The sequence below is a fragment of the Schistocerca cancellata genome, chromosome 12, assembly GCF_023864275.1.
Source record: "Schistocerca cancellata isolate TAMUIC-IGC-003103 chromosome 12, iqSchCanc2.1, whole genome shotgun sequence".
Classification (NCBI taxonomy): domain Eukaryota; kingdom Metazoa; phylum Arthropoda; class Insecta; order Orthoptera; family Acrididae; genus Schistocerca; species Schistocerca cancellata.
In genome coordinates, this window is record NC_064637.1 from 59187897 (window position 1) to 59210511 (window position 22615).

At 46.3% G+C, this 22615-nt stretch overlaps 1 protein-coding gene and 1 pseudogene across 1 annotated transcript in view; both read left to right on the forward strand.

Moving 5' to 3' along the window:
• The window catches only part of LOC126109894 (tyrosine-protein kinase receptor Tie-1-like), a 35479-nt gene extending 13495 nt beyond the window's left edge, over positions 1–21984 (forward strand). The window contains exons 3-4 of the mRNA XM_049914982.1: positions 9642–9764; positions 21738–21984. Coding sequence (XP_049770939.1) covers positions 9642–9764; positions 21738–21877 — 263 coding nt within the window. The 3' untranslated portion in view covers positions 21878–21984. The remainder of the gene's footprint in view (positions 1–9641; positions 9765–21737) is intronic.
• LOC126110055 (5S ribosomal RNA) lies at positions 15237–15354 on the forward strand (annotated as a pseudogene).
• Positions 21985–22615: the final 631 nt, after the last annotated feature.

The window sequence follows — 22615 nt, forward strand, 5'->3', positions numbered from 1 at the left end:
CCACCTGCAGCCCTTCATGCTTGATGGCATTTTTCAGCAGGATAGCTGCCCACATTATAGGGCTGAAGCGGTTTGAAGATATAAAGTGAACTCACATTGCTGATTTGGACACCAAATTCTCCTGACCTGAATGTGATGGAATACAAATATTCATTTACAAGGAAAAACCCAAGAAAATTGCTCCAATTTAATTCTCCTATCACTGAAATGACTGAAATACCTGCTAGCACCAGTGTTGAAAAACAGCTAAAGTTATCGAAACTAAACAACGCTCCAGGACCCAATGGAATCCCTGTCAAATTCGACACTGAATTTGTGACTGGGTTAGCCAATGAACTATAGTCTACCGTAGATAAAATGGTTCAAATGGCTCTGAGCACTATGGGACTTAACTTATGAGGTCATCAGTCCCTTGGAACTTAGAACTACTTAAACCTAACCAACCATGCCCACGGCAGGATTCGAACCTGCGACTGTAGCGTACTGTAGATCCCTCGAACAAAAACTGTGCCCAGTAGTTGGGAGAAAGCTCAGGTCAAATCAGTTTACAAGAAAGGTAGCAGGAGTGATTCACAAAACTACTCTCCAATATCGTTGACACCGATTTCTTGTGGAATCTTAGATCAGATTCTGAGCGCAAACATAATGAGCAATCTCGAAAGAAGTGACCACCTACATTCCAACCAGCATGGATTCCGGAAAAGTCGACTGTGTGATGCCCACTTCTCACTCTTCTCAGACGACATACTGAAAGCTTTGGAACAAGGTGAACCAGTAGAGGCAGTATTTCTTGGTATCCAAAAAGAATTTGACTCTCTGTGAGACCTACGCTTATTGTCAAAAGTACAGTAGTATGGAGCATCAACGAAATTTGTGAATGGGTTGTGAATTTACTCGTATGGGAGTCGGAGCAAGTTATGTTGGATGGAGGGACCCTTGCTGTTCATATTGTATGTTTATGACCTTGCAGACAATATTAATAGTAACGTCATAGCTTTTGCGGATGACGCAGCTTGGACAGTGAAATGTGGTTCTGTCTGAAACAAGCTCCATACAGTCAGATCTTAATGAGATTTCAAAGTGCTGCAAAGATTGGCAAACTGCTTTAATTGTTCAGAAATGAAAAAAGTTATGCACTTCACAAAATGGAGAGACATAGTATCCTTTGACTGTAATATCAATGAGTCAGTGTTGGAATCTTCCAACTCATACAAATGCTTGTTTGTAACACTTTGTAGGGATCAGAAATGAAACGATCGCGTGGGCATAGTCATACATAAAGCATGTGGCAGGTTACAGTTCACTAGCAGAACACTGAGGGAGTGCAGTCATTTTACAGTGGAGATTGCTTACAAATCACTCATGCAACCCACCTTAGAATATTGGGCCAGTGTTTGGGACCTGTACCAGATAGCACTGACAGGGGATATTGAATGTAGACAGGGAAGGGCAAGAGGAATGGTAATAGTTTTATTTGAACTGTGGGAGAGTGTCACAGAGATGCTGAAGAAACTCAACAGACAGCCTCTCAAATATAGACATTAACCATCCAGAGAATGCCTTTATATGATAACTCTAGGAATATAATACAACGATCTACATATCGCTCCCATAAATATCATGAAGATAAGATTAGATTAAGTGCAGTGCACAGAGGGACATTTAAACATTCGTTCTTCCTATTCTCCATATGTGAATAGAATGGGAAAGAACTGATACAATGGGATGTACCATCTGACATGCACTTCACAGTTGCCTGCAGAATAAAGATGTAGATATATAGCTAAGGCCAACATGGCACTCATTGTCTCGAAGCCAGCAGTAAATGGTTCAAATGGCTCTGAGCACTATGGGACAACTTCTGAGGTTATCAGTCCCCTAGAACTTAGAACTACTTAAACCTAACTAACCTAAGGACATCACACACATCCATGTGCGAGGCAGGATTCGAACCTGCGACCGTAGCGATCGCGAGGCTCCAGACTGTAGCGCCTAGAACCGCTCGGCCACTGCGGCCGGCCCAGTAGTAAATGCCAGTATCTCAATAACCTATTCTGTAATGTCACATTGTTTAATGAAGCAGGCGAAAAGGAATACAAACGTGTCAAAAATGAGACAGGAAGTGCAAAATCGCTAAGTAGGGATGGCTAGAGGATAAATGTAAGGATGTAGAGGCATATATCACTAGGGGTAAGATAGATACTGCTTACAGGAAAATTGAAGAGACATTTGGTGAAAAGAGAATCACTTGTATGAATATCAAGAGCTGAGATGGGAAACCAGTTCTAAGCAAAGAGGGGAAATCAGAAAGGTGGAAGGAGTATATAGAGGGTCTATACAAGGGCGATTTACTTGAGGGCAATATTATGGAAATAGAAGGGGGCGCAGATGAAGATGAAATAGGGGATATGGCACTGCGTGAAGAATTTGACGGAGCACTCAAAGACCTAAGTCGAAACAAGGCCCCGGGAATACATAACATCCCATTATAACTGCTGACAAAAATCTACCATCCGGTGAGCAAGATGTATGACAGGCGAAATACCCTCAGACTTCAAGAAGAACCTAATAATTCCAATCCGAAATAAAACAGGTATTGTTAGGTGCTATAATTACCGAACTATCAGTTTAATAAGTCACAGCTGCAAAATACTAACGCGAATTCTTTACAGACGAATGGAAAAACTTGTAGAAGACGACTTCAGGGAAGATCAGTTTGCATTCCGTAGAAATGTTAGAACACGTGAGACAATACTGACCCTACGACTTATCTCAGAAGGTAGATTAAGGATGGGCAAACCTACATTTCTAGTATTTGTAGACTAAGAGAAAGCTTTTGACAATGTTGACTGAAACACTTTCTCTCAAGTTCTGAATGTGGCAGGGGTCAAATACAGGGAGCGAAAAGCTGTTTACAATTTGTACTAAAACCAGATGGCAGTTATAAGACTAGGGGGGCATGAAAGGGAAGCAGTGGTTGAGAAGGGAGTGAGACAGCGTTGTAGTCTATCCCCGATGTTATTCAATCTGTATATTGAGCAGGCAGTAAAGGAAACAAAAGAAAAATGTGGAGTAGGAATTAAAATCCATGGAAAAGAAGTAAAAACTTTGAGGTTTGCTGAAAACATTGTAATTCTGTCAGAGACAGCAAAGGACCTGAAAGAGCAATTGAACTGAATGGACAGTGTCTTGAAAGGAGGATATAAGATGAACATCAACAAAAGCAAAACGAGGATAATGGAATGTCGTCGAAGTAAATAAGGCGACGCTGAGGGAATTGGCTCAAATTTAAAGATACAGTATCGACAACGATAGATTTATACCGCATAAGATAACAATAGACAGGACTGATCCGCCATGCATGCGGAAGTGGCCGAGCGGTTTTAGGTGCTGCAGTTTGGAACCGCGCGACCGCTACGGTCGCAGGTTCGAATCCAGCCTCGGGCATGGATGTGTGTGATGTCCTTAGGTTAGTTAGGTTTAAGTAGTTCTAAGTTCTAGGGGACTGATGACCTCAGCAGTTGAGTCCCATAGTGCTTAGAGGCATTTGAACCATTTTTTATTAAGTGATTTGAGTGGTTTCGCAACACCTAAGATATCTACTTTTATGTCACTCATGCTAACAGTTGTTCTGGTTTCGAATTCTGGAATATTTACCTTGTCTTCTTTCGTGAAGGTATTACGGAAAACTGTATATAGTAACTCCGCTTTAGTGGCACCATCATCGGTAACATTTCCATCACTATCGCGCAGTGGCGGTATTGACTGTTTTATGCCATTGGTGTACTTTACGTAAGACCAGAATTTCTTTGGGTTTTCTACCATATTTTGAGACAAAATATTTCATTGTGGAAACTATTATAAGCATTTCGCATTGACATCCGCACTAAATTTCGAGCTTCCGTGAAACTTAGTCAGTCTTGGGGATTTTGCGTTTTTCTGAATTTGGCATGCTTTTTTCGTTGCTTCTGCAACATTGTTCTGACGTGTTTTGTGTACCATGGTGGATCAAAAAATGGTTCAAATGGCTCTGAGCACTATGAGACTTAAATTCCCTATAACTTAGAACTACTAAAATCTAACTAACCTAAGGACATCACAAACATCCATGCCCGAGGCAGGATTCGAACCTGCGACCGTAGCGGTCTCGCGGTTCCAAACTGCAGCACCTAAAACCGCTCGGCCACTTCCGCATGCATGGCGGATCAGTCCTGTCTATTGTTATCTTATGCGGTATAAATCTATCGTTGTCGATACTGTATCTTTAAATTTGAGCCATATCTGGTAACACTTACATAATTAGCTTGGAAGGAATGGAGACTCACTCTTAGGAAGGCATCAAATGAATTTTTATCTGCTGTTTTAAACATATATATTTTGCGTTTGTTTTTAGTGGTTTTGGTTGATATGGTTTTGAGCCTCGCTACAGTGACCTTGTGTTCACTAATCCCTGTATCCGTCATGACGCTCTCTGTTAGATCAGGATTTGTGGCTAAGAGGTCAAATGTGGTTCAAATGGCTCTGAGCACTATGGGACTCAACATCTTAGGTTATAAGTCCCCTAGAACTTAGAACTACTTAAACCTAACTAACCTAAGGACATCACACACACCCATGCCCGAAGCAGGATTCGAACCTGCGACCGTAGCAGTCCCGCGGTTCCGGACTGCAGCGCCAAAACCGCACGGTCACCGCGGCCGGCAGTTCAAATGTGTTTTCGCAACCATTTACAATTCGTGTGGGCTCATGAACTAATTGTTCAAAGTAATTCTCAGAGAAAGCATTTGGTACAATGCGGAAGATGTTTTCTGTCTTCCACCGGCTTTGAACATGTATTTTCGCCAACAAATCGAGGGTAGGTTGAAGTCTCCACCAATTATAGCTGTATGAGTGGGGTACTTATTTGTAATGAGATTCAAGTTTTCTTCGAACCGTTCAGCTACTGTATCATCTGAGTCAGGGGGTCGGTAGAAGGAGCCAATTATTACACTCCTGGAAATTGAAATAAGAACACCGTGAATTCATTGTCCCAGGAAGGGGAAACTTTATTGATACATTCCTGGGGTCAGATACATCACATGATCACACTGACAGAACCACAGGCACATAGACACAGGCAACAGAGCATGCACAATGTCGGCACTAGTACAGTGTATATCCACCTTTCGCAGCAATGCAGGCTGCTATTCTCCCATGGAGACGATCGTAGAGATGCTGGATGTAGTCCTGTGGAACGGCTTGCCATGCCATTTCCACCTGGCGCCTCAGTTGGACCAGCGTTCGTGCTGGACGTGCAGACCGCGTGAGACGACGCTTCATCCAGTCCCAAACATGCTCAATGGGGGACAGATCCGGAGATCTTGCTGGCCAGGGTAGTTGACTTACACCTTCTAGAGCACGTTGGGTGGCACGGGATACATGCGGACGTGCATTGTCCTGTTGGAACAGCAAGTTCCCTTGCCGGTCTAGGAATGGTAGAACGATGGGTTCGATGACGGTTTGGATGTACCGTGCACTATTCAGTGTCCCCTCGACGATCACCAGTGGTGTACGGCCGGGGTAGGAGATCGCTCCCCACACCATGATGCCGGGTGTTGGCCCTGTGTGCCTCGGTCGTATGCAGTCCTGATTGTGGCGCTCACCTGCACGGCGCCAAACACGCATACGACCATCATTGGCACCAAGGCAGAAGCGACTCTCATCGCTGAAGACGACACGTCTCCATTCGTCCCTCCATTCACGCCTGTCGCGACACCACTGGAGGCGGGCTGCACGATGTTGGGGCGTGAGCGGAAGACGGCCTAACGGTGTGCGGGACCGTAGCCCAGCTTCATGGAGACGGTTGCGAATGGTCCTCGCCGATACCCCAGGAGCAACAGTGTCCCTAATTTGCTGGGAAGTGGCGGTGCGGTCCCCTACGGCACTGCTTAGGATCCTACGGTCTTGGCGTGCATCCGTGCGTCGCTGCGGTCCGGTCCCAGGTCGACGGGCACGTGCACCTTCCGCCGACCACTGGCGACAACATCGATGTACTGTGGAGACCTCACGCCCCACGTGTTGAGCAATTCGGCGGTACGTCCACCCGGCCTCCCGCATGCCCACTAGACGCCCTCGCTCAAAGTCCGTCAACTGCACATACGGTTCACGTCCACGCTGTCGCGGCATGCTACCAGTGTTAAAGACTGCGATGGAGCTCCGTATGCCACGGCAAACTGGCTGACACTGACGGCGGCGGTGCACAAATGCTGCGCAGCTAGCGCCATTCGACGGCCAACACCGCGGTTCCTGGTGTGTCCGCTGTGCCGTGCGTGTGATCATTGCTTGTACAGCCCTCTCGCAGTGTCCGGAGCAAGTATGGCGAGTCTGACACACCGGTGTCAATGTGTTCTTTTTTCCATTTCCAGGAGTGTATTTTGGTACGGCTGTTGAGCTGTTGAGTATCACCTCTAGCCATAGTAATTCGCAGGAACTACCTATTTCAACTTCAGTACAAGATAAACTACTGCCAACAGACACAAACACACCACCACCTACTGTATTTAATCTATCCTTTCTGAACACGGTTTGCACCTCTGTATCAATTTCGGTAGAATTTATCTCCGGGTTTAGCCAGCTTTCGGTACGTATAACGAGTTTAGCTTCAGTGCTTTCTATCAGCGCTTGAAGCTCTGGTACTTTTCCAACACAGCTACGACAATTTAGAACTACAATACCGACTGTTGCTTGGTCGACTCTCGTCGTTTTTTTGTCCTATACCCTTTGAGACTGGAGTCGTTATTGGACTTTCCCGAGACTGTCTAACCTAAAAAACGTCCCAGTCCACGCCACACAGCCCCTGCTCCCTTGTAGCTGCCTCCTGTGTTTAGTGGACACCTGGCCTATTTAGCGGAACCCGAAACTACACCACCCTAGGGCGAGTCATCTGCAGCCTACACGGTCGCAGAACAGTCTGAGCCTCTAATTCAGACCCTCCACTTGGCTCTGTACCAGAGGTCCGCAATCGGTCCTGTCGACAGTGCTGCAGATTGTGTGAGCTCTGCCTTCATCTCGCTAGCAACTTCACCAACTCAGATAGCCGCCGGAAACCAGAGAGAATCTCTTCCGATCCGTAACGACACACGTCATTAGTGCCGACATGGAGCACCACCCCTGGAATTGGCTGCACCCTGTACCCTTCATGGCATCCGGAAGGACCCTTTCCACATTTTGGGTGACTCCCCCCCGGTATGCACATGGAGTGCACGTTGGCTTTCTTCCCGTCAGCTACCATATCCGTAAGCGGCTCCATCACCCACCTAACATTGGAGCCCCTCAATGACAAGCAACAGATTTAACTGTCAGGAAGTCTTTTCTGAAAGTATTCGTATGGAGTGTAGTCACGTATGGAAGTGAAACATGGACGACAAATAGTTTAGACAAGAAGAGAATATAAGCCTTCGAAATGTGATGCTACAGAAGAATGCTGACGATTAGTTGGGTAGATCACATAACTAATGAGCAGGTACTGAATCGAATTGGGGGAGAAAAGAAATGTGTAGCACAACCCGACTGGAAAAAGGGATCAGTTGGTAGGAGGAATTATGAGGCATCAATGGATCACCATTTTAGTGTTGGAGTGCAGCGTGCCACAACTTGGCTATAAAAAGGGATCGATTAGTAAGATATGTTCTGAGACATCAAGAGATCACCAATTTAGTATTGGAGGGCACACGAAGAGATGAATACACTAAGCAGATTCAGAAGGATGTAGGGTGCAGTAGTTATCTGGAAATGAAGACGCTTGCACAGGGTAGAGTAGCATGGAGAGCTGCATCAAACCAGTCTCGGGACTGAAGACCACAACAACAACAAGAACAACAACCCTGAAACATCCTGGCAGATTAAAACTGTGTGCCCGACCGAGACTCGAACTCGGGACCTTGCCTTTCGCGCGCAAGTGCTCTACCATCTTTTTTTTTTTGACGCTACCCCTTTTTTTCTTTTTTATCCATGTTTTTTTATTTATATTTTTTTAATTTTTTTTTCTTAAGGGTGTTCAGTTATGAGTAGTTGGAGACAAGACGGGCAGGGGTCGGAACCCGAGGCCTGGCCGCGATGTCTCCCCCTTCCCATCCCTGAATCACTCCCTCAATGTAGCTTTTTGATTTATTTTTATTTTATTTTATTATTTTTATTATTTTTTTTTACCAGGAACAGGGTAAATGAACAAAAGATCTTTATTGGTACAAACCATCTAAGCTACCGAAGCACGACTCACGCCCGGTCCTCACAGCTTTACTTCTGCCAGTGACTCGTCTCTCGTCTCCTACCTTCCAAACTTTACAGAAGCTCTCCTGCGAGCACTTGCCCGTTAAAGGCAAAGGTCCCGAGTTCGAGTCTGGGTCCAGCACACAGTTTTAATCCGCCAGGAAGTTTCATATCAGCGCACACTCCGCTGCAGAGTGAAAATCTCATTCTGGAAACATCCCCCAGGGTGTGGCTAAGCCATGTCTCCGCAATATCCTTTCTTTCAGGAGTGCTAGTCCTGCAAGGTTCGCAGGAGAGCTTCTGTAAAGTTTGGAAGGTAGAAGATGAGTTACTGGCAGAAGTAAAGCTGTGAGGACCGGGCGTGAGTCGTGCTTGGGTAGCTCAGTTGGTAGAGCACTTGCCCGCGAAAGGCAAACGTGCCGAGTTCAGGTCTCGGTCGGGCACTCAGTTTTAATCTGCCAGGAAGTTTCATATCAGCGCACACTCCGCTGCAGAGTGAAAATCTCATTCTCTAACAACAACCTTGTTTACATAATACCACTACGTCATATTCGCCAAAATGTAGTCTTATAACATCCACAAATCGCTACTATCTGTTATTCTGTTATCAAATTTTACGTTCACATTAATATCTGACACTTCAAACTTTCAGTAACACTGAAACAATTTCAACGTCTTTTGTTTGCTATACAATCTGTCAATCAGTCCATCCCCAGGATTATGTCTAAACTCAAATCGTGTATTACAAAGTGTTATGCGCCAAAGTAATTCCCCTGATTTCGGATTCCGAAAGTACTCAACGTTTCACCATTTCACTCAGTTTTTCCTTAGCTCCGATAGTTTTATGGACACGTATCTGTCCATAATTTAATTATACGCACAGAACACTGGTCCACAATTTATGTGAATTTCGTGACCTTTGTGTACCTCAGGGAACCTGAATCGCTGCAGAATTACATTCCCAAGGTCGACCGACACAGTATTACAAATGTGGCTGAATTGTTTTTCCTCATCAGTGTCCACCAGCTGAAAGGGATATGCAGACACGAGAATCAGTCTTAAGGATGAGACGGACGACTCAGATCTCTTATCAAAAGGTAACATCTGGTGCTGAGTCGCTGAGAGATTTGTCTGCCACCGTAACTGGCAAAGTCTGGCTCACAGCGTCGAATGACGTGCCCTTAGCTGCCATGCAAGCTCATACTTGAGTGTCCAATCATTCTTGCTGCAAAAGTTGGCCATCCAAAGTCCTCCTTTAACCGACTGGCCTCCCCACAACACTATACGTATAATGAGTAAAATTTTGGTTATTTGTTATCCTTCTTGGTGCTGCAGATGTAACTGCCTGTTCTTTGTTGATACCGGTGTCTTTGAATAAACTGTGTCTTTTGCAGCCAAGTACTCCTCGAAGAGCGATGTATGGAGTTATGGCGTGCTCATGTGGGAGATATTCTCGAGAGGTGGTGAGCCATATTCGAATATGAAAGGCCGGGAAGCTGTCCACCTGGTGAGTAACGGTAAGTATGCTAGCCCAAGGCAAGTTTAAACAATTTTTAAATTTATTTTGCCATTTTTGCTGTTGCTGTGTTTTACTCATTTGTCGTGCTGACTTATTAGTTGAACTTTAAACCACACCGTCATGCTATCTGTATACCTGAGATGATATACACTCCTGGAAATGGAAAAAAGAACACATTGACACCGGTGTGTCAGACCCACCATACTTGCTCCGGACACTGCAAGAGGGCTGTACAAGCAATGATCACACGCACGGCACAGCGGACACACCAGGAACTGCGGTGTTGGCCGTCGAATGGCGCTAGCTGCGCAGCATTTGTGCACCGCCGCCGTCAGTGTCAGCCAGTTTGCCGTGGCATACGGAGCTCCATCGCAGTCTTTAACACTGGTAGCATGCCCCGACAGCGTGGACGTGAACCGTATGTGCAGTTGACGGACTTTGAGCGAGGGCGTATAGTGGGCATGCGGGAGGCCGGGTGGACGTACCGCCGAATTGCTCAACACGTGGGGCGTGAGGTCTCCACAGTACATCGATGTTGTCGCCAGTGGTCGGCGGAAGGTGCACGTGCCCGCCGACCTGGGACCGGACCGCAGCGACGCACAGATGCACGCCAAGACCGTAGGATCCTACGCAGTGCCCTAGGGGATCGCACCGCCACTTCCCAGCAAATTAGGGACACTGTTGCTCCTGGGGTATCGGCGAGGACCATTCGCAACCGTCTCCATGAAGCTGGGCTACGGTCGCGCACACCGTTAGGCCGTCTTCCGCTCACGCCCCAACATCGTGCAGCCCGCCTCCAGTGGTGTCGCGACAGGCGTGAATGGAGGGACGAATGGAGACGTGTCGTCTTCAGCGATGAGAGTCGCTTCTGCCTTGGTGCCAATGATGGTCGTATGCGTGTTTGGCGCCGTGCAGGTGAGCGCCACAATCAGGACTGCATACGACCGAGGCACACAGGGCCAACACCAGGCATCATGGTGTGGGGAGCGATCTCCTACACTGGCCGTACACCACTGGTGATCGTCGAGGGGACACTGAATAGTGCACGGTACATCCAAACCGTCATCGAACCCATCGTTCTACCATTCCTAGACCGGCAAGGGAACTTGCTGTTCCAACAGGACAATGCACGTCCGCATGTATCCCGTACCACCCAACGTGCTCTAGAAGGTGTAAGTCAACTACCCTGGCCAGCAAGATCTCCGGATCTGTCCCCCATTGAGCATGTTTGGGACTGGATGAAGCGTCGTCTCACGCGGTCTGCACGTCCAGCACGAACGCTGGTCCAACTGAGGCGCCAGGTGGAAATAGCATGGCAAGCCGTTCCACAGGACTACATCCAGCATCTCTACGATCGTCTCCATGGGAGAATAGCAGCCTGCATTGCTGCGAAAGGTGGATATACACTGTACTAGTGCCAACATTGTGCATGCTCTGTTACCTGTGTCTATGTGCCTGTGGTTCTGTCAGTGTGATCATGTGATGTATCTGACCCCAGGAATGTGTCAATAAAGTGTCCCCTTCCTGGGACAATGAATTCACGGTGTTCTTATTTCAATTTCCAGGAGTGTATTTATGGATCTACACAGAAAGAAAAAAAACCGACACACTACGAAGGAATTATCTGAATAGGACGGAAATCGATAGATGTAATGTACATGTGCAGACCAGCATATGTTTACAATTTCTGAAACATTGGAGTGTTTATTCAAGAGACAGGGCCCCACGCATTGAGCAAGTCAATAATGCATTGGTCCACCTTATACAGGCAGTTTATTCAGCTTAGCTTTGATAGACTTGAAAGGTCTCTTCGGGTTTGCTGCCGGATCTTAAAATCAACTTGACTCGATATTTCGACGATCCAACTGGTCGCCATCTTCAGGAAAATACTGCTTCTGCTGATGAGTCCCGCTGAGAACTGACGCCAGGTTGCAAATCGACGTCTTATATAGGCCACCGTTGAGTACACGGCGCATGCGCCGCCCATCACGGTTTCTGCCTTCCAAACCAGGGATGTGGCGCCGCTCTTAGTGGAACACTGCTGGCAACGATTTATCGCACTCAGGGCCGCACCGAAGAACGTTCAGTTTTGATGCGAGACAATACAGGATTCCACGTCTTGCTAAGAGGAAACCCATTGTCTCTGTAGATTAAATTATCAGCCAACCTAATTTCAATCGCCTCTTCATAGACACTGTTCCAAAAACCGGAAATGTTGGCAACCACAACAGTTTCCTCAAATTTCATATTGTGTCCCTCATTTAGGCAGTGTTCTGCTACCGCCGATTTTTCCGGCTGTTGTAGCCTCGTATGACGGCGATGTTCCACACACCTGTCATGCACTGTGCGAATAGAACGGCCAATGTAAGCTTTCCCACATTGACACGAAATTTTGTACACCCCGGGTTTCCTAAGCCCCAAATCATCCTTCACAGAGCCTAGCGGAGCCCTAATCTTAGAAGGTGGACGGAACACACTCTTAATGTTAAAATTCCTTAAAATTCGTCCAATCTAAAACGATAAGCCTCCGGCATAAGGAAGAGAGGCCACAGATCTATGTTCCTCTTCGTACACCTCCGGAGATGGTCCAAATTCCATAGCCCGACGAATGTGCTTCTCGGTGTATCCATTTTCCTTAAAAACAGTCATCAAATGCTCAAGTTCTTGGGTTAAGCTGTCTGCGTCGGAAATGGCATATGCTCTCCGTACCAAAGTCCTAAGGACGCCACTACGTTGGTGTGGTGGATGACAACTCTTAGGGTGCAGATACCAATCTGTGTGTGTCGGCTTTCGGTGAACACTGTGTCCCAAAGTTCCATCTGGTTTTTTTATAAACCATTACGTCTAAAAATGACTTTCAAGACTTTCGAGACTTATTACGCCGGGAAAGTCTAGGTAATCACATTAGCTTTGATAGAGTTGCTGAGGGACATCGTGGAAAAGTCTGTCCAATTGTCGCCTTATATCTGTACGAATGCTCTTTATGGAGCATTTCCAAGACATCACCTTGGACGCGGCTCCTGCAAAGCCGAGCTGTTTTTATCGCTACGTCGACGATACCTTCGTCATTTGGCCACATGGACAAGCACTTCAACAGCATCCACGACCACATCAACTTCACAATGGAAGTAGAGAAAGAGGGTTCCCTGCCGTTCTTGGACGTGCTTGTCCGCCGTAGACCCAATGGGTCCTTAGGTCATAGCGTTCACCGCAAGCGCACCCACACGGATCGGTATCTGCACGCCACCAGCTTCCGTCACCCAGCACAGAAACAGTTCTGAGGACCTAAGTACATCGAGCTGAGCCGGCCGGGGTGACCGAGCGGTTCTAGGCGCTAGACCCAATGGGTCTCTAGGTCATAGCGTTCACCGCAAGCCCGCCCACACGGATCGGTATCAGCACGCCACCAGCTTCCATCACCCAGCACAGAAACAGTTCTGAGGACCTAAGTACATCGAGCTGAGCCCGCCGGGGTGACCGAGTGGTTCTAGGCGCTAGACCCAATGGGTCTCTAGGTCATAGCGTTCACCGCAAGCCCGCCCACACGGATCGGTATCTGCACGCCACCAGCTTCCATCACCCAGCACAGAAACAGTTCTGAGGACCTAAGTACATCGAGCTGAGCCGGCCTGGGTGACCGAGCGGTTCTAGGCGCTACAGCCTGGAACCTTACGACCGCTACGGTCCCAGGTTCGAATCCTGCTTCGGGCATGGATGCGTGGGATGTCCTTAGGTTAGTTAGGTTTAAGTAGTTCTAAGTTCTGGGGGACTGATGACCTCAGCAGTTAAGTCCCATAGTGCTCAGAGCCATTTGAACCATCGATCTGAAACCGCCTCAGACGCTGAAAACTTGCCGAGAGAATTGACCCACTCGCGCAGAGTTTTTGAGGAAAACGGATACAACAACAAACAGATCTCACGAGCAGTGTCCTCCAAGCCTCAAAGGATGAAGACCTCTCAAGAAGACACGAGGCAGGTTGCATTCTTACAGTTTTGTGGTTCAACAACAGGGAAGATAGTTTAGACGAGAAGAGAATAGAAGCTTTCGAAATGTGGTGCTACAGAAGAATGTTGAAGATTAGATGGGTAGATCACATAACTAATGAGGAGGTATGGAATAGAATTGGGTAGAAGAGGAGTTTGTGGCACAACTTGACCAGAAGAAGGGATCGGTTGGTAGGACATGTTCTGAGGCATCAAGGGATCACCAATTTAGTACTGGAGGGCAGCGTGGAGGGTAAAAACTGTAGAGGGAGACCAAGAGATGAGTACACTAAGCAAATTCAGAAGGATGTAGGCTGCAGTAGGTACTGGGAGGTGAAGAAGCTTGCACAGGGTAGAGTAGCATGGAGAGCTGCATCAAGCCAGTCTCAGGACTGAAGACCACAACAACAACAACAACAGGGAAGATTAGTCGGCTCCTGAAGAGGCATAAAATAAACACAGTCTTCAGGCCTCCGGCAAAGATCCGGCAACTAATGAAATCTGTGAAAGAAGATGTAGACCTCAGAACAGCATAAATTTACAAGATACCGTGTGGATGTGGGCGGTTCTATGTCGGCCAGACTGTTCGCACTATTGAACAGCGCCACATAGAGTATGAAAGGTGTTACCGTTCGCGCTATCCCGAAAAGTCAGCTGTAGCAGAACAAGCTCTGGAAAACGAACACCGAACTGCATTCGATGAGACAGCTCTTATTAAACGGACTAATGACTTCTGGGAGAGGGTGATAAACGAGGCCATAGAGATTAGAATTTCTGACAACACCTTCAGTAGAGACGGTGGACTGCAGCTGAATACAGCGTGTGATCCGATGTTGAGGAAGTTGAAGCGGGCCCGGCGGTCGCGCGGCCAAAACATTACCATATATGGTGCGGGACCGAGCACCAGTGACGTCACGGGCTACGTCACGTGCGACGGCGCGGCTATATAAGCACACTACACCCACTTGACAATGGCATAGGAGATCTCTGCCGAAAGCTCGTGGGCAGTAAACCACTTGGCGCAGCTTGAAACTCGAGAGTGTTCATTGTCGCTTTATATCGTCGAGCTGGTTGGAAGGCCCTGTCCATAATACTCCAAATGTTCTGAATTGGATGAGGTCCAGAGATCTTGCCGGCCAAAGTAGGGTTTGGCAAGCACGAAAACACCCAGTAGAAACTCTGAACGTCTGTGGGCGGGCAGTATCTTGCTGAAATTTAACCCCAAGATGGCTTGCCATGAAGGGCAGCAAAATGGGCTTGGTTCAAATGGCTCTGAGCACTATGGGACTTAACTTCTGAGGTCATCATCCCCCCTAGAACTTAGAACGACTTAAACCTAACTAACCTAAGGACATCACACACATCCATGCCCGAAGCAGGATTCGTACCTGCGACCGTAGCGGTCTCTGGGTTCCAGACTGTAGCGCCTAGAACCGCTCGGCCACTCAGACCGGTAGCAAAATGGGGCGTAAAATATTGTCGACATGGCAACGGCCTTGCCGCAGTGGATACACCGGTTCCCGTGAGATCACCGAAGTTAAGCGCTGTCGGGCGTGGTCGGCACTTGGGTGGGTGACCATCCAGGCTGCCATGCGCTGTTGCCATTTTTCGGGGTGCACTCAAACTCGTGATGCCAATTGAGGAGCTACTCGACCGAATAGTAGCGGCTTCGGTCAAGAATAGCATCATAACGACCGGGAGAGCGGTGTGCTGACCCCACACCACTCCCATCCGCAACCTCATCTGAGGATGACACGGCGGTCGGATGGTCCCGGTAGGCCACTCGTGGCCTGAAGACGGAGTGAGTGAATATTGTCGACATCATACAGCTGTTATGTAAGGGTGCTGGGGCGAAATGCGTCCTGGTATGAAAAGCAATGCCACCCCAGATCATGCCCCCTGGTTGATGGACTGTATGGCAGTCAACAGTCAGTTTGGTATGCCACCGTTGTCCAGGGCGGTTTCACTGACGTCTTCATCATGGAATCTAATTTACTGTCGTATAACTGTCTTCACTGATGCGTCCCGCTTCGAATTCAGCCCCAAAGAGCAGCGAAGAGTGGAGAACCTGAAGTAACGGTCTAGGGGAACCTTTGTATCATTTGCTTTCACAACAGGGTTGTGTAGTGGTACGGGTTGATTTTACTTTGTTGTGAACGTGTATTTGTGCTGCGCTACTTGTACAGAAATGGGAGGGGGTTATAAGAGTCGGAGACTGCATAAGCAGAAGAAAACAGTTTATTGGACTGTTCAATTAACGAAAACAAATTCTCCAAGTATAACACCAACACAAAACAGTGATCCATCTTCGAATCACCACTACATAAAAGGATAAGACAGAAAACAACGGAAATAATTTCCTACTAGGAAGGACAGACAGCATTGGTTGTATTTTTTTGTTTTATTAACCGCTAAATCGATTTTCGGTCACTTAGTGACCATCTTCAGTGCTGTAATGTGATGAGTTTATGTGATCGCTGTGAGCTTGTTGACACCAGTGCCTACCAATTTAAATTATATATTACAGCACTGAAGATGGTCACTAAGTGACCGAAAATCGATTTTGCGGTTAATAAAACAAAAAAATACGACCAATGCTGTCTCTCCTTCCAAGTATACCCATTATCTGGTCGTGGTGCACAGGACACTCCATGGAGTCGCCAATCCATAAAATTTCCTACTAGTCTCCGCCAGAGACTTTGCCTAATCCAGAGATCAGAGAGAAGATCCAAGCCGGGCTGCCGGGGCGGCAGCTGTCCACATCTGCTGGAGGTCGATGAACTGCCGGTGTGCGGCCGAGCACCGGCCTTTATAGCGCTTCGGCGGATGAGTACCTCGGAACTATTTTCCATCACGTGGTTTGACTTGACGTGTGAAAATAGTTCCGGGATCTGCAGCGACCTCTCCCTTATGTTTATGTGGGCCGGTAGTAGCCCCTGGTGGCCGCTGGTGTCTTTGCTGTGTTGTTGTTGTTGTGGCCGTTGATCAGTATTGCCTATCGGTTGTGTAATGCTTCGGTGTGCCTGTGATGCGGGCAACCCGCGACTGCAGGCTGTCAGTTTGGTTGCCGATAATCTAGGCGCCGTGATGTCTGGTGGAGAAGGCCACAGCAGAGACTATGAAAGGGAAGCAGTTATGAGAAGGTAGTGCGACAAGGTTGTAGCCTGTCGCCGATGTTATTCACTCTGTACGCTGAGTAAGCAGTAAGAGAATCCAAAGATAAATATGGAATGGGAATTAAAGCTCAAGGAGAAGCAATGAAAACTTTGAGGTTTGACAATGACACTAGGATTCTGTCAGATGCAGCAAAGAACTTGGCATGAACATTTTGTTCGCTTTTGTTCGTTGCATCTGCTCGGGGTGGACATCGTAAGACATCCGTTTAAGTTCGTTGTTCATCGATTAACTCAGTTTTTTTTATTACTGAGGGCTTAGCTGCCCTCTGACCGAACACGCTGAGCTACCGTGCCGGCGTCTCCTAGAACTTTTTAGAACTACTTAAGAGGGGTAGGACGTCAAACGGGCCAACTTGGAGCAGGAGAGGCACCACACGACATTTTAACTTCCACTGTCTATACTTTTGCAAATAAATTCATAAAAATTTGTCAACACGAACAGGAAGGATTCAGGATTCAAACTCATAGCAATGTAAGTTCAAAAGTATAACAAAATAATTTTTTTTACGTGTGAAATTTCATCATTTCTTCACTTACTATTGGCTGCATTTGTTGCTATAGGTACACTTTTCTTCACAAGTAAGAGAGATTCTTCGATGAATTTTGCACAGCATACAAACCATACTTACAGGTGTATGAACCTCTAGAATTTATTTAATTAATGAAAAAATGTGTGAGCTGTTGCATTTTAAAGTTCATGCTTAGAAAATAACTCAAATTTTGTGGTTAATTATCTCAATTTTTAGCACAGTTCTTAATATATTTGGAAAATTCTAGAGTTTCATACACCTGTAAGTATGGTTTGTATGCTGTGCAAAATTCATCGAAGAATCTCCCTTACTTATAAAGAAAACTGTACCTGTAGCAACGAATGCAGCCAATAGTATGTGAAAAAATGATGACATTTCACATGCAAAAATATTTTGTTATATTTTTGAACTTCCACTGCTATGAGCGTGAATCCTGAACCCTTCCTGGTCATGCTGACAATGTTCTATTAATTTATTTGTAAGAGTATAGACAGTGGAAATTGAAATGGCCTGTGGTGTCTCTCCTGGTCCAAGTCGGCCAGTTTGACGTCCTACACCCCTTAAGCCTAACTAACCTAAGGACATCACACACATCTATGCCCGAGGCAGGACTCGAACCTGCGACCGTAGCGGTCGCGCGGTTCCAGACTGAAGCGCCTAGAACCGCTCGGCCACTGCGGCCGGCGAGGAAATTGGATTAACAAATGAGACCCTTAAATCAGTTGATGAGTTTTGCTATTTTGGCGGCATGGTAACTGATAACGGCCAAAGAATAGAGGATATGAAGTGTAGATACTCACGTGTATTGCGTTTGTCCTGATAAACCATGTCTTTCATACATTCCCGTACAAAACAGTCCACTGGTGTTAAATCGGGCGATCTGGGTGGCCACAGACGTGTAACACCACAACCAATCCATTTCTGGGGAAAATGTTCATTTAAATGTGTAGTAACGGCGTTGGTGAAATGCGGAGGCCCTGTCGTGTTCAAAATACATTTGCAATCGCGTAGCAGGTGGAACACCTCCGAGCAAGTGGGGTATTTCTTCTTGAAAGAATTGTAAGTACCTCTCAGCAGTTAGACGACCTAGAAAAATGAATGGTCCAATAAAGTTTGTGTTGATTACACCACACCACACATTTACGCTAAATCGTTGCTCTAAATTGCGGTGCACTGTTGCATGTGTATTTGCTTCACACCACACGTGCTCGTTATGTAAAATGTTTATACCATCGCGAGTAAACTGTGCCTCACCAGTAAATAAAATGTATTTGTGTAATTGCCGATTAGTATTTAACCAATTGCACAACTCCAAGCGAAGGGCAGGATCTCCTGGATGTAAATGATGCATTTTTTGTTTATGGTAAGGATACAGTGTATTGTACTTCAGTGGTCGCCATACCTTAGCTTGTGAAATGCCTAATCATTGAGAGATATGTCGTGTACTGGTACCCACGCTACGTTGGACACTAACCATAACGTTCTCATCATCGTCTTCATGTATCGAGCGCTCGTACTGATTATGAACGCTAGGTAGAGAACTTGTCTCCCGTAACATTCGAAAGACTCCACTAATGGTTCGTGCATTCGGAATTCTCCGAGTTGGATAACGTACGCAATTTTCGTTAACTGCAGGCGTAGCCTTACCATCACGTTTGCTATTAATAGACACCATTCCTCTGTGGTAAATTTGAAAGGCATCCCTATTTCATAAATAATCTATAAACCAGAACAGTTACTATGTGGTTTGACTTAAATACACTGTTGTTCTTATGTCCTTTCACTGAACAATACAGAAAACTAACTCGTTTCACGGTTAGGAAACGACTGAAGGAACTCACTAACAGCTGTCAACAATGACATAAACGTTTCTACTTTCGTAATGGAAAGTAAACAAATTTACTTGTATAATAAACTTTGCTTCTCTGGGTGTTCTGCGGAACTACTGAAGATACAAGTCTGGGACATGTTTTATTAGATTCACCAGACCTATAACAAAAAAGTAAATGGAAATTGTGCTTTACTTTAACCTTGTATAATTTTTCGATGCCTTCATGTTAGTGAAGTTGCTAAATTTCAGGTAAAATCTTTTATTAGCCGTAACTCTGTAACCTAACATTCGCGGACCTATGTTTATATGAATTTTTTTCTTTAGTTTTACTTGTAGAACAACATATTGAAATATTTGCATATCTTCGTGAATCACCCTAAAAGATTGTGTGTGTGTGAGTGTGTGTGTGTGTGTGTGTGCGTGTGTGTGTGTGTGTGTGTGTGTGTGTGTGTATGTACACCACTGGCGATTAAAATTGCTACACCAAGAAGAAATGCAGATGATAAACGGGTAATTATTGGACAAATATATTATACTAGAACTGACATGTGATTATATTTTCACACAATTTTGGGTACATAGATCCTGAGAAATCAGTATCCAGAACAACCACCTCTTGCCATAATAACGGCCTTGATACACCTGGACATTGAGTCAAACATAGCTCGGATGGCTTGTACAGGTACCACAGGTACCACGATACCACAGTTCATCAAGAATAGTGACTGGCGTATTGTGACATCTACATCTACATCTACATATATACTCCGCGAGCCACCTTACGGTGTGTGGCGGAGGGTACTTATTGTACCACTATCTGATCCCCCATTCCCTGTTCCATTCACGAATTGTGCGTGGGAAGAACGACTGCTTGTAAGTCTCCGTATTTCCTCTAATTTCTCGGATCTTTTCGTTGTGATCATTACGCGAGATATATGTGGGCGGTAGTAATATGTTGCCCATCTCTTCCCGGAATGTGCTCTCTCGTAATTTCGATAATAAACCTCTCCGTATTGCGTAACGCCTTTCTTGAAGTGTCCGCCACTGGAGCTTGTTCAGCATCTCCGTAACGCTCTCGCGCTGACTAAATGTCCCCATGACGAATCGCGCTGCTTTTCGCTGGATCATGTCTATCTCTTCTATTAATCCAACCTGGTAAGGGTCCCATACTGATGAGCAATACTCAAGAATCGGACGAACAAGTTACGAGCCAGTTACTCGGCCACCATTCACCAGACGTTTTCAATTGGTGAGAGATCTGGAGAATGTGCTCACCAGGGCAGCAGTCGAACATTTTCTGTATCCAGAAAGGCCCGTACAGGACCTGCAACATGGGGTCGTGCATTATCTTGCTGAAATGTAGGGTTTCGCAGGGATCGAGTAAAGGGTAGAGCCACGGGTCGTAAAACATCTGAAATGTAACGTCCACTATTGAAAGTGCCGTCAATGTGAACAAGATGTGACCGAGACGTGTAACCAATGGCACCCCATGCCATCACGTCAGGAGATACGCCAGTATGGCGATGACGAATACACGTTTCCAATGTGCGTTCACCGCGATTTCGCCAAACACGGATGCGACCATCATGATGCTGTAAACAGAACCTGTATTCATCCGAAAAAATGACGTTTTGCCATTCGTGCACCCAGGTTCGTCGTTGAGTTCAGCATCGCTGGCGCTCCTGTCTGTGATGCAGCGTCAAGGGTAACCGCAGCAGTGGTCTCCGAGCTGATAGTCCGTGCTGCTGCAAACGTTGTCGAACTGTTCGTGCAGATGGTTGTTGTCTTGCAAACGTCCCCATCTGTTGACTCAGGGATCGAGACGTAGCTGCACGATCCGTTACAGCCATGCGGATAAGATGCTCTTCATATCGACTGCTAGTGATACGAGGCCGTTGGGATCCAGCACGGCGTTTCGTATTACCCTCTTGAACCCACCGATTCCATATTCTGCTAACAGTCATTGGATCTCGACCAACGCGAGCAGCAATGTCGCGATACGATAAACCGCAATCGTGATAGGCTACAATCCGACATTTATCAAAGTCGGAAACGTGATGGTAGGCATTTCTCCTCCTTACACGAGGCATCACAACAACGTTTCACCAGGCAGCGCCGGTCAACTGCTTTTTGTGTACGAGAAATCGGTTGGAAACATTCCTCGTGTAAGCACTTTGTAGGTATCGCCACCGGCGCCAACCTTGTGTGAATGTCCTGAAAGGCTAATGATTTGCATATCACAGCATCTTATTCCTGTCGGTTAAATTTCGCGTCTGTAGCACGTCATCTTTGTGGTGTAGCAATTTTAATGGCCAGTAGTGTAAGTGTGCATGCACTGTGCGTGGGTTTTGGAATGAGTGATGGATCTAGCCAGCCTGAAGATGGCAAGAGGAAGCTGGCCTGAGAAATAAAGACTGTGTTGAAGCAGTGCTCGCTGTTGTTCTTCCTAGGATACCGGATGCAGCCTCCAGCCGACATGCCCCCCTCTCTCGCCGGCCTGATGGCGGAGTGCTGGAAAACGGACCCACATCGGAGGCCCAACTTCCAGAGCATTGCCGAGTTCCTCGAGAGCGAGCTGGCCCGCTACTAGGAGACACTGGGCACCTGCCTTCCAGACTCCTGCAGGGCCGGACTCCCGGCAGGACCTCCTGTGGTGGCGACACCAGGATAGTCACCACTTTGAGTCGCTCCCATCAAGTGGACAATCGACACATTCTTGTGCATTTCAGCTTATGCCCACCCCAGCTGAGACAATTCTGTGTTTAGCATATGTACTCACAATATCATCCAGTCCATACAGACACAGATTTTTTTTTTGTTTCATCAATCTTCTGGCTGACTTGATAGTTTTCTTTGCACTTGAAAGTCAGCTGTTTAGTTTTATTTAATGATTGAACGGTCGCATCAAAGAATTAATTCAAATGGTTGAGCCATAGAAACGAGTGGCACGTCACCACGGCTTTACTGTCAATCAGCAAGAACCACACACACAAACAAGTTGTCCGTGCCATCTGTATCACATCATCACTGCATAAAACTGAAAAATATTCACGCATCTTTGTACCACTCTACACGGTGTCAAGGATAAAGAGAGCCCGTGCAATTGTACGGGAAATGCAGTAAAATTACAGAAAGGAAAAGCTCAGATACTCTTACCATTGATTTACAGTGAAAAGTACAGTGGAAAATACGTTTATAGAAAACATCAGTACACAGCTGCACTTGTCTAAGCAGTCCTGTCACGGTCGCCACTTTATAATATAACAAAAAATAAAATTTAGATACATGGATATAATGAAAATAATTAATGGCAGATAAGAAAATATCA